Consider the following 23,241-nt stretch of genomic DNA (forward strand, 5'->3'; position numbering starts at 1 on the left):
TCTGAAGTAATAATTCCCTTGTGACCAAGTCAACAGCGGCTCCTAGATCTAGAAACACTAAGTATAGAGGTTGTTTATACTCTACATGATGTGTTATGATTGATGTTAGTGTGAATAGATTTATAGATGTACCTAAGCCTGAAATAAAGTCTGTTTGATACGGGTCGCGTTGAGAACTATTAAGTGTCCAGGTGTTAAAGTCTCGCAAAACAAATCTAAAAAAAAAATTCCTGGTGCATACAAAAGCGCAATCGGTCTGTAGTTGCTTGCACTAGACCTTTCGCCCCGCTTAAATATTGGCACTATAACCGATTGTCAACATGTGTCCGGTATGATATTTGAAACAATGATTTGTTTGAAGACATTATCCAATATCTTGGCCCATAAGTCCGAATGGGTTTTAAACATATAATTGTTTAAGCCATCTGGGCCAGGAGCCCTGGAAGTACTTGCTTTATTAATGAACAATAGAACATCCTCTTCAGAAATCTCTAACCCTTCATAACTTGATGTCATCATAATCACTTTATGGTTATTCGTGATAGGAAGAGCATATAAATTGGTATAGTAGGTAATCCATTCAGTTTCGGAAAGTCCATTCACCTGGACCGCCATCTGAGAGGAATGATTAGAGTTTGTGCAGATTTGTGCAGTGTTCTTATTAACAATGGTTTGTAGCATTATGACAGTTCAACATCTTTTGCTGGTTATATGAAGGTATTAGAGTCTGCTTTGATATCTGGGAATGTTAGAAAAGCTGTCTAGGGAGACTGGAGTTTCTATCAGAAACATCTTTACTAAAAGTAAGTACCTTTTGTTGTGCGTATACTTCATGTAAATATTCTTTTGGTGTATAGCAACCATATATATTCATAGAAAATGGAAGTTACCGACACACCACAGATATGTTTAGGGCAGACTTCTAGGAAGGACACCCTTTTTGACACACACATTGGATAACACTTTCTTAATCATATTCTCACTTTTCAGGGCCTTTGACTTTGCTTTTGAGCTCTGCCGGTTGTCGCTGAAGCATAAGATGCCTGAGATCCATCTGAAATATGCCATGTCCCTGGAGGATGAGGTAGGCTTCCTCAGTGCATACCTTGCTTTTGCTGTCAGAACTGGCAAGGCTTATCACTGTTTCTGCACAAGCATTGATCAATATCTCTCAAAGAACCTACACACAGCGTGCATGATCGCATCCAGGTTGTTGCTGACTAATTCTGGCACATGACAATTAAATGATTGTCTATTGTTTTTTTTAAGCTGGGGCTCCAGTGGTGGGATTTTGAAACTGTGATTGAAACAGCTCCTTGAATTACAAGTTCAGAATTGAGACACAGGGCAGTACACCGATTTCCAAACACTGACGCCCAAAATTAACAAAATAGGCACCAACCTCTGCTTGTTACTCTGTGCATATTTCACAACCAGATCACTTGTCAGGCGGCAGTGTTCAGTCTTTTACTGCACTCTGTATTGTATGAATGGGATTTATAAAGCGGAAGCCTAGTTAGGAAGCAACAGAGCGCTCTAGATAAGGGATACACTCAGGACGGCTACAGTTAAGAGAATGGTGGTAACGCGGGAGCTGGGATGGATGGGAGGATCGGGGGAATGAGGGGGTTCCACAGGAGGAGAATTAAGGTTGAGTGGAGTGATCAACATCGCTTCTGCCTCTGCAAAGAACAGCTTGGAATGTATAAGATCTAAAATGGAGCAAAACATTTATTCCCTGGAATTGAGGTTTGTCCATTTCATGGGAGACACTAGAATTGTAGTCGAAAAGCATGCCTGCTTCATATCTTCACTGATAGTTTTTACGTTGTGTACATCATTGTCATCAAAGCGTGTCCTTGCCTTCATCGCTTTACCGAACTTCTTGGTGGTTTCTTTAGTGTAACCCCACAGGCTGCCCAGTGCCTGTTGTGATGTAGCACAGGGACTAATGAGCATGAGTTGTGGGTATCTAACAGGAAGACATTCAAAAACGGTATAGTTCCGTCCATAATAAGTTTATTCTTTACCTTTGCAGGGCAAGTTTCCAGAGGCCGAAGCAGAATTCATCAAGGCAGAAAAACCAAAGGAGGCTGTCCTAATGTGAGTGATCATTTGATTAACATTTTAAAGAAACACACTTATATATTCCACACTCTCTATCTCATAGTTATTCCCTAATTTCATCCTGTGCCTTGGCACTCTATATTATTCCCCATATGTAACCAAAGCAGTGTCCTGTTAGTACCAGGCATGTGTGTTGTTTCTGCATACATGGCTATGTTCTTTGTGTGATTAGCTGTCCACACACTATTGTATACTCATAGATATGGGCTGGAATCTGCTTCACATTCATATTGGGGAGGGTTTGTATGCCCTTGTTGGAGATTTAATGCATAACTAATTCTTTGAGGCATGTGTTTGGCTCCAGCTCTGTGCTTTCGGCTCCTGCTCTGTGCTTCTTTAAATTTGCATACATCCTGCTTCATCGTCTCGTTTTAATACTATCCTTCCACTTTTCATTTTTTTCTCACCCTCTGAATACACACCTTACTCCTTTCTACTTGACCCCTTAAACTCAATTTGGACTTGATGTTTACACTCTCCTTAAACCCAAGCACTTGTCCTTGTTAGTTATTCTGAGATGTTCAGGATAAGGTAGTTCTGTTGTTCTATTAAAGACTGTTGATGGCATCCATTGTGCTTTGCACTTGTTTACCGCATACAGGGCATTTCAGTGTTTTGCAGTATTTGGTAAGGTATAGTCTTGTGAAGAATCCTACGGATTTCTCACTAAAACCCTGCCTAAAGTCTCCACCCAGGAAGCCAGGAAAAGGCAGAAGCTTCCTGATCATGATCCTGGGCGTGGTGTATTCAGGAGTATCACCTGGGAGGAGACAGGGCCCAGGATGGTGAGGAGATCCCGCGTGAGGAGACACAGTATTTGTCCTCTGAAAGCAAGTGCCTTTCTGGATTACCAAAAAAGATAATGACATATTGCCATTATTGTGTCCCTGACCAAGATATAAGATCTGTGACCGGGGGTACACGCTTTGTTAAATCTGAGCAAGCCTTGTCAACTGAAAGATCTTTCAAGAAGAAATACCCTCCTTACGCCCTAAGGTATAATGTAAAAGGATCTTGAGAAAAAGCCTTAAACTAAATGTCTTCCTCGGTAACAACTAATTTTGATAGCCCATCTTTTAATAATTTGAAGGCATATATATCTGGCCTTAAAATGTGTTAAATTTTTGAAAAAACGAACTTTGTTGAAGAAGACTACAAATCCCAGAAGTACTGGGACGAGGAAGAGGGCTGAAGAGGCATGCTGCAGCAGTAGTCGGGCAATTAAGCCTAACAGCCCACACCTGAAGGAACTTGAGAGGCATAAACGCCCCTCAGGTGCAGGCAATTAGGAGTGGAAGGAGCTGGAACTGTGACTGGAATGGGAGCTGTAGCAGTTGTAGCAGAAGGAAGAAGGCACGAGGCTGGCACATCAAGCAGAAGTGGAAGAACAAGAGGGACGCCGGAACATGGAGACAGCATATTTTAAATGCTTGTTCTGAGAAGGTCCTGTTGCCCCAAATGCTGAAGTGCAGAGGCTGCACAGTAGAAGACATGCAGGAGAGCTGGCATCCCACATGTGAGCCTGATTGCCATAGTTGTCGAGCAGCAAACGTGCAGGAAACCGAGGCAAGAAGCAGTTGTCAAGCCGTAGGTCTTGGGAGTGAGAGGAGCTTCCAAAACATGTGTCCGGACAAGACACCTTTACAGAAGACGGGTGTGGGTCCCTAGCGGGCCAGAAATAGTAGAAGTTGTGGCAGAAGTCGGGAAAGCAGAGCGACCCACAGAGCAAGAGTACCAGAAGCTGGTGAGTGAAGCACAGCATTGTAACACCTTGCTCGATCATTGCCAGTAACAGTATCCAGTTACCTGTTCACTCGCGTAAGAAGTAAAGCGAGTAGAAGTTGTTTGTTGCAGCTGAAATACACATAACAATGGAAATGTAGCACTTGTGTATAAAGTAAAAGGCACCCTACTCACATGGAAAGCTAAAGTCTCTTAAACCCATTGTTTTCTCATTGACTGTTATTGCTTAAAGGAGTGGTCACGTGTCTCTAATTAAGAAGAGGGAATGGTGATAAGACCATTACCGAATATCTAATCTTGACAATACAAGTGTTCCGATCTTTAACTTGTAAAAACTATATGAAAGAGTGGTGATGTATGCCTAATTGTGTTTCCCATCAGGGGACTGGACTATATCCTTCACGTTCACACGGGAATACAATTATAAACTAATCTTCAAACCTCAAAAACTATATCAAGAAGTGGTTTTGTCTGCCTAAGTGTGAAAGACTGCATTTTATTCTTTATCCTAACACAGCATACCTTTCATTTGTAAGAAGTTAAAGTATAAAGTTAAAGTATAACCAAGCTGAGAATAACCTTGCTGCTCCTGCGCCCTCATACCTTCGGGTCTGGCGCGCAATGTAAATGAATAAACATAAACATGTATAACTATTGAAGCAGAAAACAAGCATTGCCCCAAGCCAAGAGGTTCCCCATATTAACAGTGAAACCTACCTTTTTCAGAGTTAAGAAGCAATCTAACTGTACTATGAAGTTGATAACCATTCCTGGGCCTAAGATACGACTTTGCAGGTATTACCTGAAGCTAAGAGAGTGGCACCAAGGCTTCTGGGTAATCATTTGGGCCAACAAATGGCAGAAAGGTGCAGGTAAAGTTGGGGAAGGGAAATTGGCTGATTGTAAAGACTATTTTGCAGTTCATGCAAACTGTAGTGCTAGAGACTTTGGAGGTCACAGAGATGGGAGTCTTAAAGGCAAACTTGGGTTGTTATTGTAGCAGACGGACAAGAGAGGAAAAGAGGTAGCCCCTTTTGAAGAAAGCTATTCAAAGGAATAGTGCCTTGCCTACTTGAAGTTGTTGAAGTACTTTGAAGGATATTTTGTCGAACCCTATCTAGAAGTACAAATCACTGAAGCTGTGGTAGTAGTTCCAAGTACTGAAGCTGTGGTGGTATATCGGATCTACATTATCACACCGCATTCTGAAAAGCTCAAATTACAAAATAGCGAGGCCCACTTTGTCGCATTTTGCAATTCGAGCTTTTCAGAATTTCTGCAATTGTCCCCCCGCTTTCCCTTTCATTTATGCAGGGGACACCTCCACAACTCCTGAATCTGAAAATACCAAATGAGGTGACCGGGGGACACCTCTGTAATCCCTGCTCACCTAGTTCGGCATTTTCGGATTCTGCATTTTTTACCTATGCCGAATGCGACAAAAACACACATTCAGCATTTTTTATTCTGTATTTTGGGGCAATACTGGTATATCTGGTTGTCACTAAATGCAGCAATGTAGTAGCCTAAATGAAGTGTAGTACTGTGAGACAAAGGTGACTGTTCTCGTGGTGAATCAGGTAGAAGTGAAGTTGTCGAAGTAGGAACAGCAGCACTAAGAAGTCATCCTGACAAATATACCATTGTGAAGTCTAAGATTGTAACCAAGAGAATACTAACTGTTTACCAAAACTGTGTATTACTGATAATGGTGGATGTTACATTTCTTTTGAACTGTGGCAAGTCTTCTTGAGGAGGTGACAAAGCATTGTGGCTAGGATTACCATGGGTGCCATTTGGTGGAAGGGGAAAGTGGAATTTTCACCAAGGAGAAGAGAGTTGCCTTCATTTAAACTTTGGTTAACAAGCGTATTTATTGACTTTGAAACATTAAAAACTGATTTGAGACATCTTTCTTTTGTTGAACATTAACAAAACTGACTTTGAATCCTGGAAAGGGAAATCACCCAAGACCGTAAAAGGTTATTCAAAGACTGTGAATGTTGTTACTATAATGTGGTATTGCCATATATTTTCTTTATGTATTTGTGAGTGAGGGCCAATTATCCTGTGTTTGAGTGTTTCCCCTTAGCTTTGGTTAGGTAGGGAAATCCTTAGCAGAGTATGGAGAGTGGGGCATTTTGATGATATTTTCTTTAATAAAAGGCCATATGTTAGTAAATCATAAAAAAAAGTTGTCTGCCTCGCATTACTGACCTGTCACAGTCTATCCTAAGGGTTAGCGTGATGGTGTTAAATGTTTGAAAGTTTGCCTTAAGCTTCCTCCTAATGTTTCAATAGAATATCTCTACTCAGAATTCAGCTTGTCTCTGCTCAGCTCTATTCTGATGGTGAGAGTTTTAATTACCACTGGAAATGCTCCTGTGCTGACCCAGGGTCATTGGTGAGTAAGATTGTTAGGGGATTCCTTTCTCATATTTCATTCCTGAAGGGGAGCACCCCAAAATATCCACACATGAAAAACTGTGTCTGGGCCAATCGTGTCGGTGCAGCTACTAATATTAATAGTTCCTAACATTATAAACCTCTGACACGTCATACTATTACCGCCGTTGATGAAGAGTAGAATTAGGTTGACCTGGCCACTATGTCCAACAACAGTCTAATTGTACAGTCTAAGCTTGATACTTTGAAAGTTCCCATCTATCTTACCTCATTCCCCTGTAACGCCATACTTTGTAGATATTTTAAAATTAAATTAAATCTTGTAAACACATATGAGGGTTATGGTGGCCGTACTTGCAGACTTTGTGGTGATACTTCCCTCGAAAATGCTATACACCTATTGTTTGAATGTGATAGTCTTGAGGGGCAATGAAGAAATAGTCTACTTGCCTTTGGAATTTCTGACTACTATAGCTGCCTGAAGTGTACTTTGGGAATTGTGTAACTAGATTTTTTTATTATTATTTATTTATTTGTACAATAATAACTAGATTTATAATTTTACCACTTTTTGGATTGTTATTGAAAACATTAGATTAACTTGTAAATGAAAATTTTAATTTTGTTGTTTATTTCGTTCAAGATATTGTGAGGGGTCAGAAATGCGAGATGCACACATAGGTAGAGTTTTCTCACAAGTCGCCATTTTATTAAATGATAAAAGGTCAAATTAACGTCCATCTTTCCCTAACCTACCAATGATTTCTCTACCTAACAAACTAAGGCTAAAAGAAAATAACCTTATGTCCAAAAGTATTTGTCCCTCACACTAATACACACAACACAATCATACAGGAATTATCTGGTGATTTAAGCTTCATAACCTATAATTCAAACACAAAAGATATAAACAGTATATAAAAATTGGTTAACTCAATTCCAAAAGGTTTTCTCACTCTTGAGACAATTGTTAAAGTTGTTACAATCTTCTGCTGGCAAACCAAAAAGGCTCTCTCTTCACATGTTAAGTCACAACTTAATGTAAATGTTCTTTTTTCTGTGAGCCAATCACTTTTTATCACATTGCATTTCTTCTTCATAAACAATACGTTAGTCAGGATGGTTATACAACAGTTCATCAAAACACAGCAGTGGAATTGCCTCTTCCTTTCCATCACAACATTCTATCGCATTACAGTACTTCAAATCATCTTCTTTCAGGTCCTCTTGCCTGCCAGGACTAACCACTAATTATCCCTTTCCTGGTATACTCGCCTGCCAGGATAAAACTCCTACTACTGCTACGTGTACTCTGTGGGGATGATTGCTCCAAACTTTCCACACTTAAATCCTCAATGGGGAAAGTTAAATCAACAACAGCTTCTTGATTCAGTCTCTTGACTTTCAACACAATTGGATCACAACTTCTTTTACATTTATATTGTACAAAAGGATAATGCTTCTCATATTGATCTGTTTGCCATGGGCAATGCAGGTTAAACTTCTCTCCCCTTTGATCCTTTATACAAGAAGGGCCTCTATCCTGTGTCACTGATTTCTTTCTACACAACCTATTGGCTGTTGGCAATGTCGTTTACAACTTTCTTCCTCTTTAGTTAAGTTGTATCCCCTTTGCTCTTTTGGGCTCCTTTTGACTTTGGCAATGCGGTTTACAATTTTCTCCACTTCAAAATCTCCCTTTTGGGATGTTGCATTCACTTTGCTTGATTATTGCCTCCTTTTGGCTTTGGCAATGTGGGCTATAATATTCTCCTATTCGACCTCTCTCAATAGGAGAGTTGCTCCCAGTTCGCTTTAATTCAAAGGTTCAGTATTCAAAATGTATACTCTTACACAGCAGCGAACTTCGGAGCTTGGGGCCAACTCACTGGTCTTTTCTGGCATATCCTTCTGACTCGCTGCATCTGCTTCTTTACTTGTCGTGACTTCCCTGGTGGTTCACAGCTTCGGTCAGTCTTCTGCTGCTCGTATGATCTGTCAATGGAGCTTTCACTGCTCCAAACGCGCTCTGGTGAAAAGCCTATTCTGCTGTTTGCGTATCTATTCATTTACTTTGTTTTCCTGGGAAGCCATGTGAAGCTGTGCATTGTGTGCCACTCCCTCCCCCATCCCCCTGTGAGGAAGAGTCACCACAAGGCCTAAAAGGTTGCCTTTTTCACCCATGTGGCGAAGCCTGTGTTGGAAAAGCCTGTTTTGCTGTTGCCACGGATTGGCATACAGATGACTGAGCGAAAGCTTATTATTCCTGCATAATGCAGGCTTCCGGCTGGGCTCCCAAGAAGTGGTAGAAGTGGCAGCGTTAACTTCGGTCTGCGCTTTTGTTAGGCAGAATCTTGTGCAGTTCCCTTAGGGAGCACTACAGAAGATTAAGACTACAGGTATGAGCAAGAAAAATCCCCTTTGGTATCAGTCCGCACCACAAAGATTTAGTTGGTAGCTGTGGCTAAGCAGTCAGACTTATCTCAAGAGGGAGATGAGCAGTATTCAGGGTTTACACAAAGGTATCGCAGCACTATGGCACAAGGAAACACTGACCAAAGCTTTGTATCAAAAAGAGAATATATAGATTTAGTTTATACACATCTAGCTCAACACTTCAATCACAGTTGATAAAGCAAGTTAAGTTTAGTCAAGGAAAAGTATATACAACTCCCTAGTCAATTGTAGACAAGTTTGCGGTAGAGTGAAAACTGAGCAAAACGGCACAGTGAAAACCAACTACAAATGGCACTCTAACAATTTAGGGAAAGCTTAAGTTAAACCGAAATATCTTCAGACACCCCCTAGCAACACTTCCTTGAAGTTTTGTGAACAAGTAATGCACAGTAATACTTTAGCAGAAAGACAAGTAATTGAAAACTGAGCAAAATGGCACTTCACAAGTAAAAACAGTAGGAAGGAAGAGGGGTTTAGAAGATTCAGGAGTATCAACACATTTCTTATTGAGAATCAATCTAGTGAGAGCAGATCTAACAAATCGGCCAGAGTCAATGGGCCTGAGCCAGAGTCAGTGGTACAGGACCAAGAGTTTAGGAGCAAAAATGTTCTTGTAGCTGCAGTCAGGTCTTTGGTTAACGAATGTTGAAAAAGTAGATGCAAGGCGAAAGACAATGTTAGACGAAAGGGCGGCCAACCCAACAAGTAGATAAAGAATTTAAAACACCTTTAGGGCTACCACGTAGAAAGGGCGACCTGGCGGAACAAAGTACCTTCGAATGAAGAAGTGGCTCCTGCAGTGGCGGTTGTTCCTGGTAGTTCCTGCAGTTCGGGGGATCCAGCAGAGGAAGAGAAGCTCTCGTCATGGAGGAAGGTTCGAGTTACCCCACTACCCAGGGATGAAACCAGCCGCGGTGCTGCCCAATGAAAAAAAAGGAACGCTCCCTTAAATCGCGGTCAGGGTGAATGGCTGCCTGGCTATCCGGCCTTCAAGTGCTGGGCACTGGCGATTCGACCAAGGCAGGTCCGAGGAAGCGATTGGCGAACTGGTTGGTCCGACCAGCTCAAGGGAAGAAGGCTCTTACAAAGAAGATCTCCTCTCGTCGTGTGGAAGAAAAGTGGTGAGACGCTGCAGCAGGGCTTCACCAGTGGTGCAGGTGCTGAAGATGTCTGTGGCTTCTCCCCTTGGGTTCCGTAGTTCCAGTGGCGACGTCTTGCTCTTCTAGTGCAAAAAGAACCCCATTCATACAGCCTCGCTGTCACTCACACACTGGAGTGGTCATCTTGGCGGGAGACCCTCCAGCCTATCAGGATAGAGTGCGACATGGGTTGCAAAGGCAACCCTGTCCAGGGGGCCTGCTCCCCATCCCACACAATGGACCCACCCCAGACTCAGTGGCGCAGAAAGGAGGGCTTCTTGGCAGAAGCCCGCCAAAAGGACGGACAAAGGATCCCCGACCTGGGTTGGGAGTTTAGAGTAAGACACGAGAAAGAATTTATATTAAAGTTCTGGCAATTAAAACCTACCGGAGTAAAGTTAATAATAAAATAAACCGGCGGTATGTTAGAGGCTGTCAGAAAAAGTGGTAGCCTCGAACAATGGGAAAATCCCATAGGAAAATATTTGCGGTTGAATATTTATGGTAGTAACCACTGCCACCAGCCAGAAACTTTAGAGAGAGGGACTTTACGGTACCCCCTCGAAAATGAACCTAAGGGAAAAACTAATTAACCCTTTCCAGTACCTCATAAGAATTGACTAGTAAAGTCAATGTAGACTTTACATGCCCCTGGAGACAGTAGTCAGTCCCAGGGTATGGAGTCTATGTTTGGGGGTCGCTACGACACCCCTGGGTCACTGCACTGAGGGTGCTGTGTAACACATGTGAATAAAGATGTTTCCTATGGGGGAGAGGAAATCCCATAGGCATTAAACACAAAAATAGCCTAGAACACACATAGCAAAAATGCCTAAGAGTGGGGAAAAAGAGACTCACTCTTAGCAGGTAAAAAGAAACAAACCCTTCAAATCCAGCAAAGCTGCTGGGGGACTCTATAGGTAAGGGAAATTAGCCATAGAATGAGAATTCTCCCTAACAACTTTTCATCTGTGCTTACACTTGGCACGACAACTGTGTGTGAGCATGAACACAAATGTCAGCAGACTGGCAAACCTTGCTGCCAAACGTTGAGCGCGAGAGTGCAAGGCTGTGGGGGGCCATATCGAATGGCGAAAGCTGAGCGCAGGTAGGTGGGTGAAGGCGCTTAGCTTTGATGCCGCTTTAATTTTGAGAACATTCAAACATTAGAACTAGTTCCATTTTAGCGGCACTTCAGTGGCGTTATTGACTTGGTATGGAACATCATATTTATGTGAGGCACTTATATCTGCGTATGTGTTTGCAGCTTGACTTTCTCTTTCTGGATCAGTGTGGACTATGTGGATTATGTGGATCACCATGATTTTTTGAGGTACCGGGATTCAACTTCCTTCTTCAGTTTTGTCAGGCTAAATTTGGTTGGAAGAATCACAGTGCCAAGCACGGCCCCTACAATAACAATATCAATTGTGTGGAATACATCATTTTCCAGGGAAACCAGGCTTGTACTCTGAGTCATTAGTGCGTGTGTTGAGTATTACATTGTAGTGTACTGAAAGGTTGTGAGGGGGAGGGGAGTCTGACTATGGATGCCCCTTGAGTCAGTCAGACGTGCCCGGGAGATTAACATTTGTACACTATATATTCTGCTCATCGTGTAAAGCACTAATTTAGCACTTTCTTAGCCGGAGGGAGGACTGAGACCTGAAACCCTTGGGCCAATCTGGTTTTTGGTGTGTATATATATATATATATATTTCTGAGGCTTGTGGAATCTGCTTAGATCACATGCTGTGCATAGGCCGACATCTAGTGGAAGCTGCGGAGTATTACAGTTTGTTTTTCGAAAGTCGAAAATGGGCGTCGACACAGGCGTGCCAGTAATACTATCCCTAGTGTGACGTCCACTGTACCCAAGATCCCTCACGCGTGTAGGATCCTCAGATTGTTTTTTTCCGCCATACTGGTCGGAAGCATCTTGCGGAGTTCCCTGGCCTTAGCCATACTTTTGCTGTTATTATAATTTTAATTCTTATTCATTCCCTTCCCCACCCCAACGTCGACCCTCAACCTCGACGACGGCTGGAGAAGTCATCGACCGTCGACTGCTGCACGACGGATCTGGGCCTCGGTAGGCCGCTGGCCTCGGCCCGGGCCTAGTAGGCCGCTGGCCTCGGCCCTTACAAGTAGGGAGAGTGGGGGGTGGTACATACTCTTCACTCTTGATATATAGTTACATTTATATATATTCCTACACTTAGCAGCCCGCTGCCTTAAGGTGCGTATGGAGGGTACCCCTTTTCAATTCTGCCCCAAGTGCAATCGCAAATACCCTTGGGTCGACAGGCACGCCACGTGCAATCTCTGCTTGCCGAGGGATCACCCCGAAGCGAACTGCAGAGCGTGTAGTAGGTTTAAACCTAAGACACTTAAGGACCGTTCGACAAAGCGCTGGGCCCACCACGCCAGGCAGGAGGCCATGGCAGCGGAGGGCGCCTTCAGCGATGGCAGCGACGCCGTACTTTCGGACGGCGAGGGCATTACGGCGTCGAAAGACAGCCGACGAGCGCAGGTCCCCGACCTCGGAAGGTCGTCCGGCAGGGCGGCTATGGGGAAGACCCCCGGCGACGCAAGCGCTACACACCTAACACACACTAAACACACTAAGACCAACCGGACCTCGACGACGTCGACTTCCCGGAAAGAGGCACAAAAAGAACGGTCCGACTCGGTGTCCTCTGGGCGCTCTCGATCGAGATCGCCTCACGACGCAAGGCAATCATCCACTCTTGCCAAGAGTGCCTCGCTACACACACTAACGGAAGTTCGATCGTCGGGAGACGAAGACGACTTCCACCCCCAGGCCGCGCTCCAAGATACCGAGACCGCGGTTAACATCAGTGAGGCCCCACGCCCGAAGCACACAGATACCTCTCCAGACCCTCGACGCCAGGCGTCGAAAGTCTCTGGGGCCCCCAAGGGACAGGGAAAACATTTTTCCACGCACGGAGAAGGGGGGAAACAGCGGAAAGCACAGCCTTCCACCCCTGTAAAGCCTAAGCAGACAAGCAAACACAAGTCTACCCTTGAAAATAAATCACCTGCTAAAGTAATACCCTGTTCCAGGGAATGGTCCAGTGAGGACATAGACAGGGTTATGTCTAGGATGTCTTCCTTGGCTGATTTTTATGATAAGAACCCAGAACACTTTCTTTCATATAACCCTCAAGGGGCCACACCCTCAGGCTCCTCCGATCCTATCCCGCTAAGTAAAGAGCCCCGGGTCGAAAGACCTGAACCCTTCAAGGTTCAGCCTTACTCCACTCCATATTCTACTCCACTCCCCAGTTATCAGGGACAAGTTTTCCCTGAAGAGGACCAGGAGTTTGCATTTATGGAAGAACAAACCGGGACAGATTACTATGCAGAGGATGAGGACCTGGAGGAGGGAGAAGATGAGCAGGAAATTTACAGAGTAGATTCCCCAGTACAAAGCGAAGCCCCAGTTACTGACTCTCCAGTTGATAACCAGCCCCTCCTTAACGAGGTTCTCGCTCGAGCAGCGGAACACTTCCACATCGACACCCACGGTGTACAGGAGGAAAGGGACTTCGCGGAGGAGTTTGTAGGAGAGAGAAGACCGGTCGCTCAGACCATCCCTATCCTCAAATCCATCCAACGAAGAATAGATCCTTCCCTGGTGAATCCTAACCTCACCAGAGCTGTCAACCCCAGAATTGAAAAGATTTTCCGGGCAGCCCAGTCTGACCCTCTGTATATAAAGGGACATCTTAAACCAGATTCCCTAGTGGTGACCAACACTAGAAAGAGGGCTGGCACGCCCTTATCTTCATCAGAAGCTCCTCCCGACAAGGAGAGCAAAAAACTTTACGGGTTTGGCAGAAAGGTAGCCTCAACGTCCGCCTACCAAGCAAGGATTGCGAATTCCACCACCCTGTTGGCTAGTTACAATTGCCATCAATGGGAAGAAGTCGCGGCGCTCATTGCCTCTGCTCCAGAACCGCTAAAGGGCCAGCTGGCTCGGATCTCGGCAGAGGGGAGAGCCGTGTCTGGTTGCATTTTAAAAGCAACTTTCGACGCCGCTGACAACGCAGGGAGATTGATAGCAGAAGGTACTGTTATCAAGAGACATGCGTGGTTACGGCAGTCGGGATTCAAGACAGAAACCCAGGCTTCTTTAATAGACAAGCCAGTGGAACCCGACCTATTGTTTGGGAAAGCGGTCGAAGACGCACTTAAAAATGCCAAAGATGAATATGAGACTCTCAAATCCCTTGGCCAGCTTACCAACAAACCCCCTAACCAGAGGGGGAACAATAATTTTCGTCGCCCACGCGGCCAAAATTCACAAAGAGGCAACTATGCCCAGGGACAAGGTACACAATGGAATAACAACCAGCAGTCTACCCAGAGTTACGGCAGGGGTAACAAGAGAGGTCGTGGAAGAGGCAGAGGCAGCCCCAACAAGGGCGGGGGCACGCCTCCACCAAAACAGTGACGCTCAGTTCAGGGTCCCTTGCCACGCAACCCCAGTAGGGGGACGCATTTCCACCTTCACCCAGGCTTGGGAAGGGATCACCTCAGACAGATGGGTGCTGTCAACAGTATCCGCAGGATATTGTATAGAACTACTGCAGCGTCCCCGGAATCATCCTCCACGACAAAGAGTGCACTCCCTAGAACATCAAAGGATCCTTCTCGAGGAGATCGCCATTCTGCTAGAAAAGGACGCGATAGAACTCGTCCCAGGACACCAGGTAAACAAGGGTATCTATTCAACTTACTTCCTTGTGCCAAAGAAAGATTTGACAATGCGCCCAGTATTGGACTTACGGCCTGCCAACAAATATGTCAAGCCCCAAAAATTCCGTATGACCACGCTACAAGAGGTAATCCCCCTCCTAAAAAAGGGGGATTACATGGCAACCTTGGATATGAAAGATGCTTATTTTCATATTTCCATGCTCCCAGCGCACAAAAAGTACTTGCGCTTCAAGGTGGACAGTCGCCACTACCAATTCAAGGTACTGCCCTTCGGGATAGCTTCAGCACCAAGGGTATTCACCAAGGTACTGGCGGTGGCGGCTGCACACCTACGCAGGGAAGCAATCCCGGTGTACCCTTATCTGGACGACTGGCTCATAACGGGGGAAACCCCAGGAATTTGCAGGTCAAACATTCAGAGGACTATCGACCTCCTCCACGAATTAGGCTTCTCCATCAACGAGAAAAAGTCAAGTCTGGTGCCAAGCACCTCAAAACAGTTTCTAGGAGCTATCCTAGATACTCAGAAAGGATTGACCTTCCCTTCGGAAGAGAGAATTCGGAATATACTTCTGCAAATTCCGCATTATCAGTCAGGTCAACAGATAACAGTACGCAAAGCTATGCGGTTACTGGGCATGATGGCGTCATGCATTTACCTGGTCCCCCACGCGCGTCTGCGCATGCGTCCCATGCAGGAATGGTTGGCGAAACAGTGGTCTCAGGCAAGTGGTCATTGGGACGATCTAGTGGTCGTTTCGCCAACACTCGTACAGAGCCTACACTGGTGGACAAGAGAGAATCTCGCAAAGGGGAAACCCTTTTACGATCCCGAAGTACAAGCCGTGGTGACTACAGATGCATGCCTGACTGGGTGGGGAGCTCACCATCTCCACCACACAGCTCAGGGTCTCTGGTCTCACTCAGTAGCCAAGAACCACATCAATCTGCTAGAGCTTCTGGCAGTATTCCGAGCGCTAAGGGCGTTCGAGCCCCATCTACTGAACTTGTCGGTGCAGATCAGGACGGACAGCACGACAGCCATGTTCTATCTGAACAAGCAAGGGGGGACTCGTTCGCCAAATCTGTCCAAGCTTGCCCAGAAAATATGGATATGGGCACTCAGACGGAACATCTTCCTGTCATCGCAACATGTTCCAGGGGAGCTCAATTCCCTAGCGGATGCTCTAAGCAGAAACTCCCTCCCGGAAGAACACGAATGGGTCCTTCACAGAGACGTAGTAGAAGATCTCTTCTCTCAGTGGGGTTTCCCCACTATAGACCTATTCGCCACAAGCGAAAACAAACAATGCCCAGGATTTGCATCCAGGTTCCCCCAGCCGGACTCCCAAGGGAATGCCCTGTGGATGAACTGGTCAGGGATGTTTGCGTACGCTTTTCCACCAACTCCTCTCATCAGGAAGGTGGTGTACAAGATGAACAAGGAATCTATGACGCTCATCCTAGTTGCTCCCATGTGGGCGAGACAACCATGGTTTCCACACCTACGCAGGATGGCGGTGTGCGAACCCATCAGACTCCCAGCCTGGTACAACCTACTGTCCCAGCAACAGGGTCAAACAGTGCATCAGGAACCCAACTCTATGAACCTAGCAGCATGGCTCCTGAAGTCATAGAGTTTGGACATCTCAAATTACCACAGAGGTGTATGGACATTCTAAAGGAGTCCAGGAAACCAAATACAAGGCACTGTTACTTTGATAAGTGGAAAAGATTCGTTATCTGGTGCCAGAATAAACAAATCAACCCGGTTGATTGCACTCCTTCCAACGTTGTGACATACATGCTCCACCTGCTGGATGCAGGGTTGGTTTTTAACTCGCTGAAAGTACACCTGGCAGCCCTCTCGGCTTACACCACATCCCATAACAAGGTCTCGTGGTGGAAAGTACCAGTGGTTAAAGCCTTCATGGAAGGAGTAAAGAGACTTCACCCTCCTATTTCGAACCCACCGCCAGGATGGGACCTCAACGTGGTGCTAGCTAAGCTCATGGGATCCCCATTCGAACCCATGCATAAAAGTAGTCTCAAACACCTGACTTATAAAACGGCCTTCTTAGTAGCCATTACCTCCATAAGAAGGGTCAGTGAAATTCAGGCTCTGTCAGTGCAGGATCCTTTCTTTACTATCCACAAGGACAAACTGGTTTTACGCACACACCCTAGGTTCTCACCTAAATTCATATCCAAGTTCCATGTAAACCAGTCCATCGAGCTTCCGGCTTTCTTCCAGAACCCGCAAAGCTCGGCTGAGGTGAAACTACACACCCTAGATGTGCGTAGGGCGGTCCTATACTATGTAAATAAAACCAGACCGCTAAGGAAAACAGATCAACTGTTTGTCTCCGTAGCTACAGGCAGAGAGGGGGATCGCGTCTCTAAGGGCGCTATCTCGAAGTGGATTATCAACTGTATACAGCTGTGTTACTCTCTTTCTGACAAGACTCTGCCTTTTACGCCAAGGGCCCACTCTACTAGAGGCATTGGTGCCACTCTGGCTTTCATTGCAAATGTTCCCCTCGACACCATTTGCAAAGCGGCTACTTGGAGCTCTATTCACACTTTTACTCAGCATTACTGCATTGACACTCATTCCAAGACAGATACACAAGTGGGACAAGCGGTTCTAAGACACCTGTTTGCTCATGACCCTTCTCACATCCCACCTCCTTCTTCTGGTACTGCTCGCTAATCTATGCACAGCATGTGATCTAAGCAGATTCCACAAGCCTCAGAAGGGATACATTACTCACCGTAATCGTATTTCTGATGCTTGTATCTGCTTAGATTCACATGCGACCCACCCTTCCTCCCCTCCGAGAGAAGGCGCATGATTGCTTGTAGTCTTACCTTTTCTGTCTATCTGCTTGGATTATCTGTACTCACGCTACTCCTCATGCTTCCTCATGTCAGAAAAAATACAATCTGAGGATCCTACACGCGTGAGGGATCTTGGGTACAGTGGACGTCACACTAGGGATAGTATTACTGGCACGCCTGTGTCGACGCCCATTTTCGACTTTCGAAAAACAAACTGTAATACTCCGCAGCTTCCACTAGATGTCGGCCTATGCACAGCATGTGAATCTAAGCAGATACAAGCATCAGAAATACGATTACGGTGAGTAATGTATCCCATATATATATATGATACATTACTCACCGTAATCGTATTTCTGATGCTTGTATCTGCTTAGATTCACATGCTGTGCATAGGCCGACATCTAGTGGAAGCTGCGGAGTATTAGTTTGTTTTTCGAAACTCGAAAATGGGCGTCGACACGGGCATGCCAGTAATACTATCCCTAGTGTGACGTCCACTGTACCCAAGATCCCTCACGCGTCTAGGATCCTCAGATTGTATTTTTTCTGACATGAGGTAGCATGAGGAATAGCGTGAGTATAGATAATCCAAGCAGATAGAAAGAAAGGTAAGACTACAAGCAATCATGCGCCTTCTCTCAGAGGGGAGGAAGGGTGGGTCGCATGTGAATCTAAGCAGATACAAGCATCAGAAATACGATTACAGTGAGTAATGTATCCCTTCTGAGGCTTGTGGAATCTGCTTAGATCACATGCTGTGCATAGATTAGCGAGCAGTACCAGAAGAAGGAGGTGGGATGTGAGAAGGGTCATGAGCAAATAAATGTCTTAGAACCGCTTGTCCCACTTGTGTATCTGCCTTGGAATGGGTGTCAATGCAGTAATGCTGAGTAAAAGTGTGAATAGAGCTCCAAGTAGCTGCTTTGCAAATGGTGTCGAGGGGAACATTTGCAATGAAAGCCAGAGTGGCCCCAATGCCTCTAGTAGAGTGGGCCCTTGGCGTAAAAGGCAGAGTCTTTTCAGAGAGTGAGTAAAACAGCTGGATACAGTTAATAATCCACTTCGAGATGGCACCTTTAGAGACGCGATCCCCCTCTCTGCCTGTAGCTACGGAGACAAACAGTTGATCTGTTTTCCTTAGTGGTCTTGTTTTATTTACATAGTAGAGGACCGCCCTACGCACATCTAGGGTGTGTAGTTTCACCTCAGCCGAGCTTTGCGGGTTCTGGAAGAAAGCCGGAAGCTCGATGGACTGGTTTACATGGAATTTTGATATAAATTTAGGTGAGAACCTAGGGTGTGTGCGTAAAACCAGTTTGTCTTTATGGATAGTAAAGAAAGGATCCTGCACTGACAGAGCCTGAATTTCACTGACCCTTCTTATAGAGGTAATAGCTACTAAGAAGGCCGTTTTATAAGTCAGGTGTTTGAGACTGCTTTTATGCATGGGTTCGAAAGGGGGGCCCATGAGCTTGGCTAGCACCACATTAAGGTCCGACCATGGCGGTGGGTTTGAAATAGGAGGGTGAAGTCTCTTTACTCCTTCCATGAAGGCTTTAACTACTGGTACTTTCCACCACAACACCTTGCTGTGGGAAGTGGTGTAAGCCGAGAGAGCTGCCAGGTGTACTTTCAGTGAGTTAAAAACCAATCCTGCATCTAGCAGGTGGAGCATGTATGTAACAATAGTGGAAGGAGTGCAACCAACCGGGTTGATTTGTCTACTCTGGCACCAGATAACGAACCTCTTCCACTTGTCAAAGTAACAGTGCCTTGTGTTTGGCTTCCTAGATTCCTTTAGGATGTCCATACACCTCTGTGGTAATTTGAGGTGTCCAAACTCTATGACCTCAGGAGCCATGTTGCCAGGTTCATTGAGTTGGGTTGCTGGTGCACTGTTTGACCTTGGTGCTGGGACAGTAGGTTGTACCAGGCTGGAAGTTTGATGGGCTCGCACACCGCCATTCTGCGTAGGTGTGGGAACCACGGTTGTCTTGCCCACATGGGAGCAACTAGGACGAGCGTCATCGATTCCCTGTTCATCTTGTTCACCACTTTCCTGATGAGAGGAGTTGGTGGAAAAGCGTACGCAAACATCCCTGACCAGTTCATCCACAGGGCGTTCCCCTGGGAGTCTGGTTGGGGGAACCTGGATGCAAATCCTGGGCATTGTCTGTTTTCGCTTGTGGCGAATAAGTCTATAGTGGGGAAACCCCACTGAGAGAAGAGATCTTCTACGACCTCTCTGTGAAGAACCCATTCGTGTTCCTCTGGGAGGGAGTCTCTGCTCAGAGCATCCGATAGGGAATTGAGCTTCCTTGGAACATGTTGTGATGACAGGAAGATGTTCCGTCTCAGTGCCCATATCCAGATTTTCTGGGCAAGCTTGGACAGATTTGGCGAGCGAGTCCCTCCTTGCTTGTTCAGGTAGAACATGGCTGTAGTGCTGTCCGTCCGGATTTGCACTGACACGTTTAGTAGATGGGGCTCGAACGCCTGAAGCGCTCTGAATACTGCCAGAAGCTCTAGCAGGTTGATGTGGTTCTTGGCCACTGAGTGAGACCAGAGACCCTGAGCTGTGTGGTGGAGATGGTGAGCTCCCCACCCTGTCAGACATGCATCTGTTGTGACTACTGCCTGTACTTCGGGATCGTAAAAGGGTTTCCCCTTTGCGAGATTCTCTCTTGTCCACCAGTGAAGGCTTTGTACCAGTGTTGGCGAAACGACCACTAGATCGTCCCACTGACAACTTGCCTGAGACCACTGTTTCGCCAACCATTCCTGCATGGGACGCATGCGCAGGCGCGCGTGGGGGACCAGGTAAATGCATGACGCCATCATGTCCAGTAAACGCATTGCTTTGCGCACTGTTATTTGTTGACCGGACTGATAATGCGGAATTTGCAGAAGTATATTCCGAATTCTTTCCTCTGAAGGAAAGGTCAACCCCTCCTGGGTATCCAGGATTGCTCCTAGGAATTGTTTTAAGGTGCTTGGCACCAGGCTTGACTTCTTCTCGTTGATTGAGAAGCCTAATTCGTGGAGGAGGTCGATAGTCCTTTGAATGTTTGTCCTGCAAATTCCTGGGGTTTCCCCCGTTATGAGCCAGTCGTCCAGATAAGGGTACACTGGGATTGCCTCCCTGCGTAGGTGTGCAGCCGCCACCGCCAGTACCTTGGTGAATACCCTTGGTGCTGAAGCTATCCCGAAGGGCAGTACCTTGAATTGGTAGTGGTGACTGTCTACCTTGAAGCGCAAGTACTTTCTGTGCGCTGGGAACATGGAAATATGAAAATAAGCATCTTTCATATCCAAGGTTGCCATGTAATCCCCCTTTTTTAGGAGGGGATTACCTCTTGTAGCGTGGTCATACGAAATTTTTGGGGCTTGACATACTTGTTGGCAGGCCGTAAGTCCAATACTGGGCGCATTGTCAAGTCCTTCTTTGGCACAAGGAAGTAAGTTGAATAAATACCCTTGTTTACCTGGTGTCCCGGGACGAGTTCTATCGCGTCCTTCTGTAGAAGAATGGCGATCTCCTCGAGGAGAATCTTCTGATGTTCTAAGGAGTGTACTCTTTGTCATGGAGGATGGTTCCGGGGACGCTGCAGTAGCTCTATACAATATCCCGTGGATACTGTTGACAGCACCCATCTGTCTGATGTGATCCCTTCCCAAGCCTGGGTGAAGTTTGAAATGCGTCCCCCTACTGGGGTTGCGTGAGAAGGGACCCTGAACTGAGCGTCACTGCTTTGGTGGAGGCGTGCCGCCTCCCTTGCTGGGGCTGCCTCTGCCTTTACCACGACCTCTCCTATTACCTCTGCGTAACCCTGGGTAGACTGTTGGTTGTTGTTCCACTGTGTACCCTGCCCCTGGGAATAGTTAGATCCACTCTGTGAATTTTGGCCGCGTGGGCGACGAAAATTACTATTCCCTCTCTGGTTAGGGGGTTTATTGGTTAACTGGCCAAGGGATTTGAGTGTCTCGTATTCGTCCTTTGCATTTTTCAGTGCGTCCTCGACCGCCTTACCAAACAACAGATCGGCTTCCACCGGTTTGTCTAACAATGATGCCTGAGTTTCTGCCTTAAACCCAGACTGCCGTAACCACGCATGTCTCTTGATAACAGTACCCTCTGCTATCAATCTGCCTGCGTTATCCGCGGCGTCGAAGGTTGCTTTCAAAATGCAACCAGACACGGCTCTACCTTCTGCAGAAATCCGAGCTAATTGGCCCTTTAACGGTTCAGGAGCAGAGGCTATGAGAGCCGCGACTTCTTCCCACTGATGGCAGTTGTAGCTGGCCAACAGGGTGGTGGAGTTAGCAATCCTTGCTTGATAGGCGGACGTTGAGGCTACTTTCCTGCCGAAACCGTATAGTTTTTTGCTCTCCTTGTCGGGAGGAGCTTCTGACGAAGACAAGGGTGTTCCAGCCCTCTTACGAGTGTTGGTAACAACTAGGGAGTCTGGCTTTAGATGCCCTCTTATATAGAGAGGGTCAGACTGAGCCGCCCTGAAAAGTTTTTCAACCCTGGGATTGACTGCTCTGGTGAGGTTTGGGTTCACCAGGGACGGATCTATTCTCCGCTGAATGGATTTAAGGATAGGGATGGTCTGGGCAACCGGCCTCCTTTCTCCCACTAACTCTTCTGCGAAGTCCCTTTCCTCCTGTACACCCTGGGTGTCAATGTGGAAATGTTCTGCTGCGCGAGCGAGAACCTCATTTAGGAGGGGCTGATTATCGACCGGGGAGTCGGTAACCGGGGCTTCGTACTCTACCGGGGAATCTACTCTGTATGTTTCCGGGTTATCCTCTTCTTCTTCCTGTTCCTCATCATCCCCATAGTAGCCCGTCCCGGTTTGCTCTTCTATCATACCAAATTCTTGGTCTCCACAAAAGGAAGCCTCTTCTTGATACCATGAGTACGGTGTTGCGTAAGGTTGTACCTCGAAGGGTTCAGACCTCATCGGTGTTTCAAACCGGGCCTTCTTATTGGGGGGGATAGGATCAGTAGAGCCTGAGGGTGTGGCCCCTTGTGGATCATACGAGAGGAAATGTTCTGGATTTTTATCATAAAAATCAGCCAAAGAAGACATTCTTGACATGACCTTATCTATGTCTTCACTGGACCATTTTTTGGAACTGGGAATGACTCTCTCAGCAAGTCTATGGGATTTGTCTTGAGTAGCTTTGCTGGTTGTGGACCTATCAGCAGACCTGGGCTTGTCTGTCTGTTTAGGGGGGGTGGAGTGTTTTATAGGTGTGGAAGAAAGTACAGGTAGTTTCTTCTGCTGTTTTCCCCCCTCCCCGTGCGTAGAAAAATGTTTTCCCTGTCCCTTAGTGGCTCCGGAGTTTTTCGACGCCTGGCGTCGAGGATCGGGAGAGGTGTCCCTGTCCTTTGAGCGTGGGGCCTCGCTGGCTTTAGTTGCGGGCTCCGTCTCCTGGAGCGCGGCCTGGGGGTGGAAGTCGTCTTCGTCTTCCGACGATCGAACTTCTGTTAGCCTAGGGAGCGAGGCACTCTTGGCAAGAGTGGATGATTGCCTGGAGTCATGCGGCGATCTTGATCGAGAGCGCCCAGAGGACACCGAATCGGACCGTTCTGTCTGTGCCTCTTTCCGAGAACTCGACGTCGTCGAGTCTCGGTTGGACTTAGTGTATTTAGTGTGTGTAGTATGTGAAGCGCTTGCGTCGCCGGGGGTCTTCCCCATAGCCGCCCTGCCGACGACCTTCCGAGGTCGGGGACCTGCGCTCAGCTGTCTTTCGACGCCGAAATGCCCTC

At 46.3% G+C, this 23,241-nt stretch overlaps 1 protein-coding gene across 2 annotated transcripts in view; it reads left to right on the forward strand.

Annotated features, from left to right (window-relative positions):
* Window positions 1-23,241, forward strand: part of IFT172 (intraflagellar transport 172) — a 1,218,930-nt gene that overhangs the window by 873,932 nt on the left and 321,757 nt on the right. For both annotated transcript variants that reach the window (XM_069605452.1, XM_069605451.1), the window contains exons 31-32: window positions 991-1,084; window positions 2,039-2,103. In XM_069605452.1, coding sequence (XP_069461553.1) covers window positions 991-1,084; window positions 2,039-2,103 — 159 coding nt within the window. The remainder of the gene's footprint in view (window positions 1-990; window positions 1,085-2,038; window positions 2,104-23,241) is intronic.

Source organism: Ambystoma mexicanum, chromosome 4p (genome assembly GCF_040938575.1).
Source record: "Ambystoma mexicanum isolate Mex_15411 chromosome 4p, UKY_AmexF1_1, whole genome shotgun sequence".
Classification (NCBI taxonomy): domain Eukaryota; kingdom Metazoa; phylum Chordata; class Amphibia; order Caudata; family Ambystomatidae; genus Ambystoma; species Ambystoma mexicanum.